We start from the raw sequence: 14,099 nt of genomic DNA, 5'->3' as shown, positions 1-14,099 counted from the left end.
AAGTAAATCTTTGGTATTAAATAAAAAATACATATATATATGTTATACAATTTTTCTTAAAATAGCAATCTATGGATTTTATCTTTTTAAATTGAAACACTTAAATGTCAATTCTCAACTACTGTCATTAATCTGACAAACGACAAAACAACAAACTACATAGCGTTCATGCTCCGTATTCCTGGCTGCTACAATCACAATATTTTTATGTAAAATCATTCTTGCGCGCTCGGATTCAAATTCTTTAGGTTGAATACACCTACTTCGATCACTTTTGGTTATCATATTCCTCGCCAACTCTTTAGGCGGTAACCGACTTCCGCCTGCTAATCGCGTATAAAAGTTTCAAAACATAGTCAAGTCACAACAAATACTATTCCTTAAGTTTCTTCAAATTTTGATTAGGTGAATGCCTCACTCTATTATTTATTTCGAGAAGAAAATAAGCATTTTTTAGGGTATATTGAAGATTAGGTAGATATTTGTGAGAACTAGTTTAACTAAGACTTTAATTTGATTATTTAAATATTTAAATTTATATATATTAATAAGATTTAAATATTTAAATTTATATTTGTTTAAGTCTAGTTTTTCCTTATTTTTAGTTTTACATGGTTAAAAAAAATTGGGAAAACATATTTAGCCTAAATTGTATTGACCACGTAAAACGAAAAACAAAGATTAAATATTTTTATGGCATCTAAAACATTTTTATCAATTCCATATGTAGATGTTATTGTATAATAATCATAATTACAGACTTAGAATGTTCACTAATGTGCATAGGCTTCTGCCATGGATTTCCAAAAACACTTGCTTCTAAAGTCGTCTAGACCATTATTCCAGGTGGATGTCTTTTGCTGGGCTTACTCGTCCCTGGTCTTGACTCCAAAACCTTAAGACCACAGCAGTCATTTGTTTGGTGCACTAAGTGATTGGTCCACTGCCCCGTCAACTTGCTAATCTGTTTGCTGCCAGTTACCTTTGTCCTTCTAAGAATCTTCTTATCAGATTCCTATTTCAGTCTTGTAGAGAAATAGGGAAAATAGTCCTCTTTATATTTCATTGCCAATGAGACCAGAAGTGAGACCATAATTCCTTACAGTGGGTCATCACTGGTAACATACATTGCTTATAGACTTTTATCTTTAGGCACCAGGATATTGGTTATATAATGTACACATAATGTGAATTGTCCACAATTTTGTTTTAATTGTAGGTGACATGGTACCGCAACGAGCGTCGTTTAATGGAAGCAGAGCATGTCGCTTTGGTGAGGGATGGAAACTTCTGGTGTGCAGATGTGGCCACTGTAAGTGTAGATGATGCTGGTCGCTGGACGTGCACTGCTGAGAATGCAGGCGGAAGGGCTAGCTGCTCTGCACACCTTAATGTGCTTGGTAATAAATATAATTTATTTAGCTCTCCAATAACATTAGTCTAGATTGTTAGTTCCCAAAATGGGTCAGGTGGAACTCTGGACCTCCATGGGAGACTCTATGGTGGCTCATGTGGTTGCAACAAAAAAATTAGAATTTATATTTTATAAGCAGAGTGCCATGAAAATTTGCCTGATTTTGGTAGAGAATGACTAAAGCTTGCATCATTGTTGACCAATAATAATTAAAGATGTTTAGCGATGGTTACTTATAAAAACTTGAATATTCCATATTTAGTACAACATGTTGAGGGTTGCAAAGCGGTGCCCCTGGCCCCAATGCTTATTCAGACAAAATATAGTAGAAATGTAACTTCAGGAGGTCCAGTGTCTTTAGCTAAGTTTTGAAAGTACTCCATGTATATATATATATATGCATATATGTATATATATGCATATATATATATATATGCATATATATACATATATGCATATATATATCTCCATGTATATATGTATATATGTGTGTGTGTATATATACATGTATATATACACACACACATATATACATATATATATATATATATATATATATATATATATATATCTGTTATACCGCTGTGTGCTATAATAGGGTTTGGAAAAGTAATTTCCATACTAGGAGCTTCTTTAAAGAAACTTAAACATGTTTAAGAAATATAGTAATTATACATTTCATGTTTTTCAGTGCCCAAAGCATATAAACGACCTGAGTTTGTAGAAGAGCTCCGTGCGTTATTGACTGAACAAGGTACTGTGTCATTAGAATGCAAAGTGGTGGGGGTTCCAACACCAGTTCTGCGCTGGTTTAAGGTGATATATCTGATCATTATTTTTTCGTCACTTTATAAGATAGCCATAACACTAATATTTCAGATCTTGTGATGTTCATTTTTTAAAGAAATATTGAAGTCATGTTTAATTAACGAAATTAAAATTTGTTATGATAAAAGTAGTTCATAGTTTAAGCATATAAACGACTTACACTTATTGATTAAAAATTCACCAAATTGATTTTATTAAAGAAAAGCATTTAAATTTTGTGAACATAAATAATTTCTGAAAAATGCATTAAAAATTATAAATATTAATGAACATATTATTGATGTGGGTTACATGTTTTTATTTTCATTTGTAATATGCCCTTATTAACAAAGCATATATCTTTTATGTTATGCATTTATGTTAGATAGATATATCATACATTAGTATTAGTATTATTAGTACATGGAATAGTCACATAAAATAATTATCTAGTATTTAAAACTTATTCTTGTAAATATTTTAGTCTGGACAACATGTTTAAATAATATGAAATTTTAACAAAAAAAAATTATCTATTACAGGATAGCTGCGAAATCAAGGCTGGTGATGTGTTTGCTCTTACAGCAAATGCAGAAGATCCAACTTCGCTTGGTACTTACACCTGTGAGGCTTTCAACTGCATGGGACGAGCTTACTCTTCATCTAAAGTGCATGTTATTGGGCGTGGAACTGCTGAAGGATTGAATAAAGGGTTAGTTCTTTTTTTTAAACTTCCAAGTTTGCACGTTATTATAGGTGCGCATGTAGTTATTTGCAACAGTTTAAGATACAAACTAAGTTAGATGTGGGGTTCTACTGTTGCCAATACTTTTCACAGCGGTATTAGAAAATAAATTTCGAAATTTGAACTGGAACTGTCTGGAGTCTATTTGGTCTTATTTGCTGAAAACCGTACTCTACTATTGAACATGATGCAAAAACTATCTATAGAAAGTAAAAAGCTGGATTTATAATAAAGATTTCTAAAATCAAAGCTATGACCAACAGACAAAACAAATAAGAGTGGGGGCCAATAGCCAAGAAGTACAATGTACATATGTATAAAATTATTTAGGAACAAAGAAATAAAAAGAAGGTTATCAAAATTTTTTAATGCAAGAGAAATCTGTACCCATCAAAAAAAAAAGAATACTTAACGACATATACATACTTGATGGTCAGATATGTGCTTTTAGGAAATTTGTGTCCAAAAATTAAGTTAATAGTTAATATAGCAAAGTTAATATAGCAAAGTTAGTTAGTTAATATAGCAGTTAATAAAGCAAAGTGAGAATGCTAGGTATTAAGCTTAAAAATCTATTCAGTCTACTAAAATAAGAAACATTACCAGGCAGGCAGGCAAGGCAAGGCAAAACATAGAAGGATGGCTTACCTTGTAATTGGAAAAGAATTTGTAGAGATTGAGAAGAGTGGAAAGTTCTGGGATTATGTCTTAGAGACAACTTATCAAATAAATTGGAAATTGATGTCAATATGTTACTCAAATAATTCTTTTTTTCTTATTTATTTTTAAATAAAAGCCTTCATTTTTGTTTTATGTAGGTATTTAACGAAATTACAGACATAGCCCAGCGGATTGGCAATTTGAAGTTTCAGTGGGCAGGTCATAGAACGCATAGAAAAGCCGGCTTCTGGTCCTTAAAATTCTGGACTGGACACCGGAGGGGACAGATGACCTTTCTGAAAGGTTATCAGAAGACCCTGAATGCAGGCCGCTTTTAAATACTTTTATTATAAATATATGGGAAAAGCCAATGTCCAGCAAAGGAATTGTCTTAAATCTAAATTGATAATATTGATAAGAATTTATGATAGACTTTTTTTTAAATTTCGCATTAATTAAATTCACAGAGCAATATCATCAGAGCCACCTCCAATATTCACAAAGGAACTAGAAGGGCAGACTGTGAAAATTTGTGATCCTTTGACTCTGAGCTGTCATATTGTGGTGCCGCCATGGCCGCGAAGTGTTGTCTGGTATAACAAAGAAGGCAAAATTGAGGCCAACGAGAGGTAATTTTGTGTACAGTTATTTTATTCACTATAATGAATTTAACATTAAAAAGATTATGTCACAGTTTTTTATTTTTTTAGTTAACCGCTTATTATTGTTTTATTCAACTATTAACATCTAGATATAAGCTAGTAAATATGACTAGAGTCTGTGTATGCTTATGACAGGGGAACATGTTAGATTTTGTACTTTGTTAAATAAGATTAATGTTAATGTATATTACGTATTGCTGACGGCATGTCACGGCACGTTTTTGTTGCTATATGACAAATATAGATATAATGTTTTGTCATATAGTTTATAAATATACTGTCAAAAACTGTTTTTCTTTATTAAGGGTTGTAGAAGTTTTATGTAAACGAGTAAGATTGAATATTTCACGACTGGAAACAGTAGATTTATACATTTATTTATGACAACTAATTAAAATACCCAGCAATTATTATAATTATTTGATTCACTTGGACTCATTGTAAAGCATTGTACATATTTATAATGATAAATAGTTTTCATATTATGAAATGTATTATTCATTTAGCTAAGTGATTATTTTCAATGTAGATGATAGATAATTCAAAGTAATATATATACGGGAAATTGTAATTTTTTTAAAAGAATATATAGGTCATTCTCATTTATAGATGGTTGTTGGTGAATGCATTTATATATCCATTTGATGCCAAAGTTATCCAAAAATCAATGGTTTCAGGAATAATTAATATGATATTGATAAAATAGTAAGAAAAAGTGTTTTCAAAATTCAGATTACTTCATATTACACGAATTATTGTTACTATCTAAGTAACATTACTCCTGATGATGCCCCGTGGAGGGGTGAAACACGTGTTGAGTGATTTAGCGGTGGTATTTGTGTAATTTGCATTGTTTGCCGCATGCGCATTTGTCAGCGGGCTGGCGGGCGGTGCACTTTATTGCACGACTGCGACTGCATGTGCGGAAGTAGCTATATATTGGTCCTTTCCTTTACTTAGGATTGACTTCCGCAAAATAACTCCTGATTCTATTAAATGTTTACTATTTGTTCCTGCAGACTTTACACTTGCCGCATTCCAATAAAAATAAATAAATTAAAGTAACAAATTTAAGAGAGTACACTTTATACAGGGTGGTAACAGGGGTAAAAGCATTAAAGCGTTTTATGGACAAATGTATTGTAAATTCACGCCTTTATACCTATAACCGATAAACTTTTATAATTAACTGAATAACATATCCATTTTTACATTATCTGTTTCATGTATTTCTGGTTTTGCAGATATCATGTGATAGAAGATGGTGTGGGGGGCTATCTGATAGAAGTAAGCAGCACAGAGTGGCGTGATGAAGGCGAGTGGAAGTGTGTTGCTACCAGCTCAGGCGGTCGGCTTGGTATCTCCACATGCTATGTTATCATGGAAGGTACTTTTTAGTATTTAATAATTAGATGCTGTTTCTTATTATATTATATTGAATTTTAATCTTACTTGTTTTAAAAGGCAGAGTTAGAAATTACATCATTTCATTTTTCAGTACCGAAAAACTTTCGCAAACCACGCTTTATGGAGAACTTGCAAGCTGTGCTTACAGAGGAAGGACTGGTGTCATTTGAATGTAAAGTCGTTGGTTTCCCAACGCCATCGTTGAGCTGGTTTAAAGATGGCCAAGAACTTAAACCGGGAGATGTGTATCAGTTGACGGGTACCAATTCATTGGGTTCCTATTGCTGTATAGCAAGAAATTGTATGGGACAAGCAAGCAGTTCCGCCGAGCTCACCGTCGACGACATTCAAAATCAACTTAATGAAGAAGAAAAATTGCAATTGTTTTCAAAGAATCAGGCCCCGAGGTTTATACAAGGTTTAAAAAGTGTAGAGGCAAAAATCGATGAGCCATTCCGTTTTGTAGTTAAAGGTGAGTACATATATAGTAATACGAAACACAGAGTTCCTCCTGCTACCTGTTGAACCGACGCTACAGTGAAGGTCACGGTAAATCACTGAATACGGGTAGTATAAGACATTGCGGCAATCTTTGGGGAAAGCCCTATACCTTGCAAAGGGCCTCTTTTGGCCGATATGATGATGATGATGGCAAATGTTCTTAGCATTACATTATTTTATTTTTTAGCATTTGTACTAAATAATAGAAATAATTATCTTGTCAAGGAAAGGCATTAGTGTTAAATTACATATTTATGACACCTGTCAAATGGACAGGCTTGATCATCATCAAATATTTGGGCGGCTTAAAGAAAATCAAAATATTTAAAATCAATTTATGATTCAGTGTTTGCTTATGGCTTAAATTACCATCGAAGTATACTTGTGCCTGTTAGTGCATATTGCATTAAATGGTTATTAGTTAATTTAGTAATATTAGATGAATTAACAAGCGATTATTTTTAACAATTTCCTCATTATTCAGTTTTGTTTACATTTTAAAAAAGTAGAAAATAATAAATCGAGTTATTGGTAAACGTTATAAATATCTTTATTCAACAATATATTTACACGCACTTTTAAATCGTCAATTATTTTAACATCATGAGTTGTAAGGTACCTTCAGCCCGAAATACTGATTTGCTGAAAAGAGACAGCTAGTTGCTCGTTTTAAATTAAATTTAAATGTTTGATGCATACAATTTTATATCAAGCCTGCAAATGACTTATCAAACCGAGTTCTACATATTTCAATTAACTAGTGTGTTTTGAATTCTGTACTGTAATAGGTTTTATTTATTAAAAGTAATTGTTGTAAATAACATATAAATAAGTACTGCATTCTTATTTCAGTTGCGTGTCCACCTGAACCTTCGGTGTTTTGGTACAGAGATGATCAGCCCGTTGATGAGTCGACGCGGTGTCATCTTGGTAAAGAAGAACGGGGTGGATTCTTCCTTGTTATTCAGAACCTCGAGTTTTTAGATCAAGCCGAATGGAAATGTGTTGCCATGAATGACTTTGGTCATAGTGTCACCTCATGCTTTTTAAAGTTGATAATTCCGCGACATTACAAAAAACCGCGGTTCTTAGAAAACTTACAGGCTATTTTATCCGAAGAAGGTGCAGTTAACTTGGAATGTAAAGTCATTGGTGTACCGCAACCGATATTGAAATGGTATAAAGATGGCGAAGAACTTAAGCCCGGCGATATTCACAGAATAATATCAGGACAAGATGGTACATGTTGCCTGGGCACGTACACGTGTGAAGCACAGAATTGCATGGGTATTGCAGCAAGCTCCGCTTCACTGCTAGGCTTCGGTGATTCTATTAAAACAAAAAATAAGACGAAAACTGAAGAACAGATATTACAAAGAAATCTATCTCTTAGTACTATTCACGAAGAACGTACTTCACAAATGTATGATACACCGGTTGGAGATATCACTTTGGACGACAAAGGAGAAATTTCATTTTCTTTTGATGGAAAAGAAGTGTCGGTGTCGTTGTACGAAACACCCGATTTGACAGAAGAAGAAGCATTACAGATAGTGGAAATGTATGCTGATCAACTATCCGAAAACATCACAGAGCACAATGTTGTTGAACTTCCCCCATTAAGATTTGTAAAAGAAACTTCAACTTCTGGTAATTTGCTAATGGAAGCCATTATAATCGATGTTTCCCCAGAATATTTTGCATCACCCGAAGAGGATCTCCGAACTGAAGCTGATGTTGAAGAAATTTCTATTGCTGATGAAAATGGACTGTTCCAGCTGCCTTTGGATCAGGATGTAAGTGGTGAAGAAAGAGCAATTACTGGAATGGAAGGAGCTAAACCTGTCACTCATCGTAATCTGAATAGAAAAAAATCTGATTCCCAAAGAAGTTGTGATGATTATTTCAGTTTGTCTCGTGAACAATCTTTATCAGAAGAAAAAAAGTATGATGATTATCAACCTATGTCTGAAAGTGATTTACAGAGTTTTGTAAGTGCTCATAGCTCTGCGAAACTAACATCCAAAGTTAGTAAAGCATTTTCTCAAGAGAATAATGAGTTACTAGAAGAAATGAAAATCACTGACATTCATCAAGAAAAAGTCAAGAGAGAAAGTAGTGTTAATTTCAGACGCTCAAGTTCTGGCAGTGAAAAGTCGGAGACTAAATCTAGGAAGAAATCACTAGAAAAGCAAATGAAGATCCAGCAAGAAAAATCTGTAGACAACTTGGAAGACGATATTAACAATATGAAATCCAACTTAGTTGCCATAATTAAATATATACAAAATTTAGAGAAGGAGACTATTTTGAAATCCGAATTAATGTCTTCAGTTGCTACGGCATCAAAAAGTTTGGAAATCATAAGCAGCGTATTATCACCATTGTCTGATATTCACGGTATATCCAATGCATTTATGAATTCAATAATAAATGCTAATAGTGACAACAGTCTCCTCATCAATAACATGGTACAGTCGTTGAAGTTACTTCAACATTCCCTTACAATTGTTGAAAAATGTATCGAGGTAGAGAGCGATAACAGAACCCTTGTTAAAAAGACATGTATTTCGCTTATAGAATTATGCGGCAACCAATTGCAAAATTTAATGTCTCAAGTTAAGACTGTAATAACAGGTATTGCAATAGAAGATAAAGTACTTAGTGAAACAGAATTAATAACCAACGAAATAAATACTATACTTAATTTTACAATGGATACTATTAAAACAAAGAATTTGTTAAAGGAAGCGTGTGAGCTGCAAGCTGTTGAACTATCTTTTGAAGTAAAGCATTTAAGAGAGACACAAAAAGGACTGTACCAATTGAAAATACCTCTTATTTCGTTACTCGGTATTGTAGAGAATGCAGAAAAGGGTTTAAGTACAGATGTATTGAATGTACATAATAGTACAGCTATACTTGCTGATATGTCAGCATCAATCCAAGATTTGCAATCGGCATTAGAGCAGATTGAGTTACTATCAATGAAGGAAACTTCAACATCATTGAACAAATATAACAATGATATAATCGATTCTGTCGTGCAACCTGTACTTGAATTGAGAAACTCTTTTGAACAACTTACTGTGGATAGTAAAGCTGTAGAAGACACTGCAGTGCTAAAGCAAAAATTAAAACTAGTAAAAAGTAATCTCAATGACATATTTGTGCGTTTAAATGTTACCGAGGAAAATATTGGCACCTTTGATATTTTGCAAAGCGAAAATAAACTCGATACTTTGCAAATAATGGCGCAGACGTTAATATCATTAGAAAATAATTTACCTAGATTGGATAGCTTTCCTAGTATGAAAAGCTATATGAACTCATTTCATAAACTGTTAACTAATATTTTAGAGAACGTAATTGAAAGTAATGACTCCACGAAATATTTCAACTTTATGGATATTTGCGTCGCTGTTAAAAGAATCAATAATTCAATACATGATATTGACTCCCAGTGTGAACTTAGTTTATCTAGTGTTAATAATACTCTAAACATAATAAGGGATTGTTTTGAGAGAAATGTATACGACCATGTGTTGAACAAGTCTATACTTACAAATATACATGAACTACAAATCTGTGTCCAACAAATGTTAAATGAGGAGAAAGAATTAAGTAATAGTTTTAGCTCTAGGTATGTTCAAGACATGTCAGAAAATGTTCCAGATGAAAATAGAGCCAATATTGTAATAGAATATATAGACCGAACACTGGCAGCAATTTATATGGTTACATCTTTACATTCGCCGGACGAACAAACAACGCTTATATTGCCGGCGTTAGAAAGAATATGTCCAATCTTAGAGGAACTCAAACATAATGTGGCTTCTTTAGATCTCGGAGAAATAAAACATGAAGAACATATTTCAGAAATTACAGATGTTTCATCGCAAGCGGCTGGAACTTTAGCTAAACCTCTTTATGATCTTAATTGCAGTGTTTCTATTCTTAATGAAATTATGTATGAAAATCCGGACAGCTTTAAAGGGAGCTATCAACAAACTTCCACATGTGCTCAACCTCTAAATGAATTATGTAGAACTTTAGAAACTATACAACATAATGTTGTTTCACAACTCGGTGACGATTTAACACCTTATGAACTAGATTTTGATTTTGCAAACACAATTCAAGGTTTGCACAGTGCTATTCTGATGATTTATAACAATATTGGATTAGAGGTACCAAATGAATTATCGAGTCTAGAAGATATATCGGGATTAAAAACTACTGTGGAGACTGTGCGATCAGATGATTTCACTTATCAAATCATTAAACAGAATGAAATACGGGAAACAGTAGAAATAAATCAATTACCTCTTGTTGAACTACTGCAGAAATTAAATGAACATGTTATAACTTTGCAAAGCCCTGAAATTGTGCAGGCAATCGACAAATTCTGTGAAATTAGGCCAACTCTTTACTTAAGATTTATGAAAGAAAATTTATATGAACTTTATTCAAGTATTAAAGAAATATTGCGGCCAAACAGGTTAACAGCAATAGCGAAACATTTGCTTGCATTACACCAAAGTTTATCTGAAATTGATACAACAACAGACATTCCAGTTTTTGAAGCAATTTTAGATGCTTCACCAAACACATTACATTCCTTTATTCAAGTAATTACAGAAGCTAAAAATTACGTGGAGAAATGTGCAGAAATAATACCTTCAGCCATAGAAATAACTGACAATACTATAGAGGCTGCGATGCATGTTAAAAAGTTAAAAGATTCTTGTCAATTTTTAAGAAATTATTTACCAGAAACTATGTATATGAAAAAATGCGTTCCTTTGGATGTGCTTCTTAACAACTTTTTGGATAGTGTTGATATTTTCAAGGATGTTATTGCCAAACAAATTGAAATCTCGGCCGAAGAATTATATGAAAACATTTTTAGTGTTCAGGAAGAAGTTTTGTCCCTTGTTCCACTCTCCATTGAAGAAATGGAACAAGAAGCCCTTGTGATACAAACTTTAAACGAGATAGAATCATTTATTCCACTTTTGGAAAAATTTGCTATAGTAAGATTAATAGATAGGTCAAAGTTATATTCCTGTGCTTCTTTGACAGGTAAAAATTTTGAACTAGATGAGCTATTGCAATTGCAAAATATATTGACAACTGTCTATAAAAAAATACAAGATTGTACTGAGCATTCAGACAACTTTATGAAAATAAAACAATATATAAAAACTTGTGAATGGGAATTAAGCATTTTGAAAACTTTAGTAACGAAAAATTTAACTTGCAAGCGTGTTTTACGTTTGTACCAAGGATTTGACTTGATTAATAGTACCATTTATTCACTGGATTTAACATTGCGAAAATCGAAAATTTCTGATGAAACTAAAAGCAGTGTAGATCATTTCATAAACAGTTCAAGAAGATTTATGGAAAATTATAGATCGGTTCTTATCGAGATATTTGAAAATCAAATGAAATTGATTTTTGATATACCTTTATCAATACTTGTATATAATTGTGATACTCTTGAATTATTGGAAGCTGGTTCGTTTGATTTTACAGATATTGTACAACAATTTCTAGAACTAAAAGGAATTGTCTTGCCGTCATTAATAAGTTTAGACATGGCCGTTATAACTGAAATGAAATCCAAAAATTCAGACATTGAAAAATGCACAAAAGATAATACTTTGGTTGCATGGATAAATTTCCAGAATATTGTTGAACAGATACTCTCTAAGGATTTTTCGAATGCTGAATACAAACCCCAACTGCTACATCTAATGAATTGTATACAAAAACATCGTGATTCTAAAATATCAACAGGCTTAAACAAACATTTACTATTACTTAAGTGTATGTCTGAATTTTCAATAATTTTAAAACAAATTATGTTCAAGAACAATTGGTCACGCGAACCTAGGTTACAAAAAGAACCTCCTCTAATAATTACTTTATCAGATATTCACATTCAACTTGCTGCTTTTCACAAACACTTGACAGAATTACAAGAGAAGAAAATAGAGAATGTCAATACTAGTGTTTTTCTAGACGTAGCGTTAGTAGTATTGTGGAAAGAAAATTTGATTAAAATTCACAAAGATTTAATCAACTACACACAAAGAGCAGGATTAGAAATAACATCGAAAGATAAATGTTTATGTTCAGAACTAATTCGCGAAATATATTTTATGCAAAACACTTTAAATGTTTTAAATGACGATCCAGTGACAGCAACAGCTGCTGTAAAACATTTGATAACAGTATTGGAAGAAGTCGAAAAATCCATAACACTTATATATTCATCAGACGAAGTAGAATGCAGCCAAAATATTATAAAAGGTAAAGTTAATTCTAATCATTTTATACACAGTAAAGAAACAAGCCTTCATAAAAAAAGTAGATGTAAGTGTCTTTAGCGCTATGTCCCTTCAATTCCTGTGAAGCTGTAAATGCTAGGGGCAAACACTATTATTCATGACTACAAAAAATAATAAGAAAAGACGGGAATAATGAATATATATATATATATATATATATATATATATATATATATATATATATATATATATATATATATTTATATATATATATATATATGTTTATTTATGTATATTTAACACAATGTAACTGTTAGCCCCTTTGCTCGTCTGTCTTGTAAGTGGTAGTAGTATTTAGTTAGTAACTACAAAGTCAACCAACATCCTTACATTGTCCTCTGTTAAAAAGGACTAAAATAAAATATCTTTAAATCATAACTAGTAATATTTATGTACATCAGTATACTAATGTACCAAAACTAATATTGTACGTAATTTTCTTATATTGTAGGTCAATTAGTACAACACATTGAAGAATTCCTGTCTCAAGGCTGTGTTGATTTAATTAAGACATTACCCTTGCCGGCGCTTGTTACGAATGCCGAGGAATGTATAAAGGTGGCCACAGAGCTCAAAGAAAGTATTGCTGCAGCTTCTATGTCCCAAGACAACTCGTTGGCTGCACCGTCGCTGGAAGAGGCAGTGGACGAACACAATGCCGGCTTAGTGTTGGAGCTGCAACAGGCCGTTGCTGTCATACAGTCGGTAATTCAAGAAAACGCCGAGGAATTCTCGTCACAATGTAAGGATGCTGATCTGCAACGTGTAGACAGTATCCTCAGTAATTTATCGTCAGACCTCATAGGAATCGTCTCGTCTGAACAAGTGAAAGAACAGATTGCAGCCGTGAAACAATCAGTCGAGGTACCGGATGCTGTTGCAGCGCCTGCAAAGATCATCGCGGAGAGTGGTAAATCAGAGGACACTAACTTAGGTATGTGTTATATTACTGTTATAAAAAGCCTTTCCCTGCCAGATTCTATATTTACTTTGTACTTGTTGTAGGTGCACTAGTCCAACATATTGAAGAATTTCTGTCCGAGGGCTGTGTTGAGTTAGTTAAGACATTACCCGTGCCGGCGATTGTTACGAATGCCGAGGAATGTATAAAAGTGGCCACAGAGCTCAAAGAAAGTATTGCTGCAGCTTCTGTGTCCCAAGACAACTCGTTGGCTGCACCGTCGCTGAAAGAGGCTGTGGACGAACACAATGCCGGCTTAGTGTTGGAGCTGCAACAGGCCGTTGCTGTCATACAGTCGGTAATTCAAGAAAACGCCGAGGAATTCTCATCACAATGTAAGGATGCTGATCTGCAACGTGTAGACAGTATCCTCGGTAATTTATCGTCAGACCTCATGGGAATCGTCTCGTCTGAACAAGTGAAAGAACAGATTGCAGCCGTGAAACAGTCAGTCGAGGTACCGGATGCTGTTGCAGCGCCTGCAGAGATCATCGAGGAGAGTGTTAAATCAGAGGACACTAACTTAGGTATGTGTTATATTACTGTTATAAAAAGCCTTTCCCTGCCAGATTCTATATTTAAT

General features: G+C 33.2%; 1 protein-coding gene across 1 annotated transcript in view; it reads left to right on the top strand.

Annotated features, from left to right (window-relative positions):
* Nucleotides 1–14,099, top strand: part of LOC137930804 (uncharacterized) — a 57,408-nt gene that overhangs the window by 14,515 nt on the left and 28,794 nt on the right. The window contains exons 4-12 of the mRNA XM_068774154.1: nt 1,220–1,400; nt 2,106–2,230; nt 2,764–2,933; nt 4,094–4,255; nt 5,533–5,675; nt 5,787–6,167; nt 7,049–12,517; nt 13,007–13,489; nt 13,561–14,043. Coding sequence (XP_068630255.1) covers nt 1,220–1,400; nt 2,106–2,230; nt 2,764–2,933; nt 4,094–4,255; nt 5,533–5,675; nt 5,787–6,167; nt 7,049–12,517; nt 13,007–13,489; nt 13,561–14,043 — 7,597 coding nt within the window. The remainder of the gene's footprint in view (nt 1–1,219; nt 1,401–2,105; nt 2,231–2,763; nt 2,934–4,093; nt 4,256–5,532; nt 5,676–5,786; nt 6,168–7,048; nt 12,518–13,006; nt 13,490–13,560; nt 14,044–14,099) is intronic.

The sequence above is a fragment of the Battus philenor genome, unplaced genomic scaffold (genome assembly GCF_028537555.1).
Source record: "Battus philenor isolate CCGP_79_NKW_IND1 unplaced genomic scaffold, ilBatPhil1.0.hap1 SCAF_1, whole genome shotgun sequence".
NCBI lineage: Eukaryota > Metazoa > Arthropoda > Insecta > Lepidoptera > Papilionidae > Battus > Battus philenor.
This window is presented reverse-complemented; position numbering and strand designations above follow the sequence as displayed.